Genomic DNA, 3962 nt, shown 5'->3' on the forward strand with positions numbered 1-3962 from the left:
AAAAAATATGAACTCGAAAAAAAACCCAGGGAAAAAAACTTTAAATCGAAAAAAAAACCCAGAAAAAAAAAAATTAAACCCAGAAAAAGAAAAAAAATTTGAAATCGAAAAAAAACCCAGAAACAAAAAAACTTGAACTCGAAAGAAAACCCAGAAAAAAAACTTCAAATCGAAAAAAAAACCCAGAAAAAAAAATTAAACCCAGAAAACGAAAAAGAATTTGAGATCGAAAAAAAAAGCCAAAAAAAACTTGAACTCGAAAAAAAACCCAGAAAAAAAAATTTGAACTCGAAAAAAAACCCATGAAAATAAATTAGACCCAGAAAACGAAAAAATAATTGAAATCCATTTTAATCCAGTATTCGAATAAACCAAGAAATTGAAAAAAATTTAAATCGAAAAAACCCAGAAAAAAATGAAATTAAAATCGAAAAACCCAGAAAACAAAAAAAATTTAAATCGAAAAAAAATTCGATTAAAATCTAAAAAAAAAAAATCAAAATTGATTAAAATAAAAAAAAAAGATTAAAAATTCGATTCTAATTAAAATCGATTAAAATTTTTAAAAAAACCCAAAATTCGATTGAAATCAAAACAATAACCCAGAAATTCGATTGAAATCGATCAAAACAATAACCCAGAAAAAAAAAAGAATTTAAACAGATTACAATTTTAAAAAAATCGATAAAAAAAATCAATCACAACAAAAACCTAGAAAATTAAAACAAATCCCATAAATTCGCAAAGTCATCGGTCTTGCATGTTATCTTCATAAACCTAGATAGCTTTAGAAGGAGAAGAAGGAGATCGAGAAAGATAATTGAAAGAGGAGGAGGAGAAGGAGATCGAGTTCTAAGGGAGAAAGAGGAGGAGAGGAGAGAGAAAGAGCGAGGATGAGAGGAGAGAGAAGGGTATTGATCTGATGAGAGGAGAGAATATTAGGGTTAGGGGATTTAAAGAGAGTGGTTCGGTTTTTTTCTTTTTTTTTATGGATCCGGTTCAAAAGGCACCGGTTCAAACCGGTGGCCTTTAAGTATTTGGCACCGGTTTGAAGTGAACCGGTGCCTTATGTCTTGGTTCATTAACCCGCGCTTTTTTTAGCCTATTTTTGGCACCGGTTTGGCCTGAACCGGTGCCATTTGGGGGTTGCCTTTTTGTATTTTTCTACTAGTGACCCATGCGACGATGCCACAACTCCAAGCTTGAAATTTCTTTGTCAACACCGACATGATGCACCGAATCCGATTTGCTAAAATAGTATAGTCCGTCTCTCCTAGCTCCCGTTCCAATCAGCTCCTTCGTTTGGTCCTGTATAGCACACATATAAGGGTTAAATTGGACAATGCAATTAAGTTCATCTGTTATTTGTGAAACAGAAAGCAGATTACAACTCAAATTAGGAACAAAAAGAACTCCAGTTAAAGTGAGCTTGTCCGACAAACGAACAGAACCAACCAAAGAAGCCAGAACAGTGTCCCCGTTGGGTAGACCAACGGGACATTCAAAACTCTTTGTATCAAACAACCAAGATTCATCTCCGGTCACATGATGTGTTGCCCTTATGTCAATAATCCAAGAGGTAACATCAAACTTACCATTCAAGCGATGTTCGGGAACATTAGCATTACTGAACAAACCCGTAATAGCCTTCCACTGTTCACTTGAAAACACTTGACCATGAGAAGAGCTGTCAGTTGAAGCACCCGAAACTGCATTTGCCCGCACCGTACTTTGACCCCGGCCAGCGGTGTACCTCCCCCCTGACCATTATCAATCGATGAGGGCCGACCATGAAGATCATAACACTTGCTCTCAATGTGACCCTTCTTCTTACAATAATTGCAAGTCTTGTCAGACCAACAATTAGAAGTCTCATGACCAATTTTCTTGCATTTACCACACACTGTACCACCATCACGGCCACGGTCTGAAGCTCCCCTGCCTGCCCCTGTTCGTATAGCAAAGCCGAGAGCATCAGGAGGCTTTTGTTCATGCTCTAGCTTTGCCGTACGCACTCTTTCATCTTGTACCACCAATTGATATGCTCTATCTAGACTAGGGAGGGGATCTTGAGACAAAATATTTGTACGCAAAGAGGCATAAAAATCAGAATAAAGACCCATTAAAAAATCATGTAATTTAGCTTGTTCACGCCTAGCTTCATGCAATTGCCCAGCCGTACACTTCGAACAGCAAGAACAAGAAATTAAAGGTTCATGGTGATCTAATTCTTGCCATAAAGCATGCAATTTACTATAATAAACAGAAACATACATCGATCTAGTTTGTTCACACTTAGCAATCGATGATTTTAATTGTTGAATTCTAGGGCCATTGGTTTGAGCAAAACGTTGCTTGAGGTGCTGCCATAAAAGTCTAGCCTCACGAAATTTAGAAAGGGACGACCTTACCTCTGGATCGATGGTATTGGTAATCCAAGAAATTAACATTGCGTTGATGGCCGTCCAATCTGATTGAGTGCACGGATGTACAGGGGCTAAGATCGAGCCATCCAAGAAGCCGAATTTTCGTCGAGCCTCCAACGCAGTCTGCATATCCGCAGCCCAATCGTCATAGTTATCAGTTTTGAGTCGTGTAGGGGTAATAAAATCCCCAGGTCGATCTTGCGACCCAAGGTAAAATGGTGAATTTGGTTTAATTTCTGTGAAAGGAGGTGGCGGTGGAGGTGGAACATCATCCCCAGCCATTGTTTACGGGATAAAAAAAAACTCAAAAAATAAACCTTGCTCTTGATACCATGCTAAATTGAATAAAACTCAATGACTTGATTGTATTGATTACTCTTCACGCCATATATAATACAAGCTTAACCCTATTATGATAGGATTAGAAAACTACCAAAAATATATCATAGAGATATTCTAGGCATAAATTATAATACAAAATATATCCTAAAATATTCCCTAAATATATCCCGCAATAATAATATAAGCTAATTTATCCTTTTGCAACAAACCACACAAAAATTTGCGGCATTTTTTGTCCGTTTCCCCATTTTTTAGGCTTTTTTTTGCAATAAACTTTAACTCCCACAAACCATGTGAAAATTCCTCTGGTATTTCACAAAAAACCATCAACTTTTTCCCACTGAATTTCCAACCGCCTTATTTTCTCTCAACTATATAAATACCACTCTTCAGTCTTCATTTCTTAAATCATTCAACCAAATCACAAACAAAAACATCATACAAAGTTACAAGCAAACTCATACACAAAAATCTCTGTTTTTATTTCATCAAATTCTCAAAACAAAAAGATGAGTTCATCATCAGGAATGAAGTGGGCAGTAGCAGCAAGTATTGCAGCAGTAGAAGCATTGAAAGATCAAGGAATTGCAAGATGGAATTACCCAATTAGATGTATTCATCAACATTTGAAGAGTAATATTAGATCTTATTCTCAAGCTAAGAAGTTATCTTCTAATTCTTCTGCAATGGTTTCTAAGAAGATGAAAGATGACAAGTTGAAACAATCTGAAGAGTCTCTTAGGACTGTTATGTACTTGAGTTGTTGGGGTCCTAATTAGTTTCTTTTTTTTTTTTTTTTTTTTTTTTTTGTTGTTGTTGTTGTAGTATTTTTGTATATACTACATCGAGTCATACAAAGCATGGCTTGACTCACCTGGTACGTTTCTTATGAAGTTCGAATCTCACCAAGTGAGGGTGTCTGGGATGGTATCCCCTTATGTCTTAATCAGTCTCAAAGTGCCTCGCTTGCAAATAGTGGTTTAAGGAACCGTGATTGTTGAGTTCTGATCAAGGTCATTCTCCCGGAAAAGAAATGTTAATACCCAAGTCATACTCGGGTTTTGAAATAAAGTCCGAGTTATGTTTGGTTTTATAAATTTATGTATACTGTATGAAAAAACAAGTTTCCATTAATAAATTTCTGTTCTTGAAGATTTACGTGTTGCATTTCCACTGTTTTTCTTTTTATACTCT

The 3962-nt window shown here is 36.0% G+C and overlaps 1 protein-coding gene across 1 annotated transcript; it reads right to left on the reverse strand.

Moving 5' to 3' along the window:
* Positions 1–1167: 1167 nt before the first annotated feature.
* Positions 1168–2708, reverse strand: LOC110723471. The gene is made up of 2 exons (XM_021902827.1): positions 1754–2708; positions 1168–1670 (listed from the first exon to the last, which is right to left on the reverse strand). The coding sequence occupies exons 1-2, from the start codon at positions 2706–2708 to the stop codon at positions 1168–1170; spliced, it is 1458 nt and encodes a 485-aa protein (XP_021758519.1).
* Positions 2709–3962: the final 1254 nt, after the last annotated feature.

The sequence above is a fragment of the Chenopodium quinoa genome, unplaced genomic scaffold (genome assembly GCF_001683475.1).
Source record: "Chenopodium quinoa cultivar QQ74 unplaced genomic scaffold, ASM168347v1, whole genome shotgun sequence".
NCBI classification, from domain to species: Eukaryota; Viridiplantae; Streptophyta; class Magnoliopsida; order Caryophyllales; family Amaranthaceae; genus Chenopodium; species Chenopodium quinoa.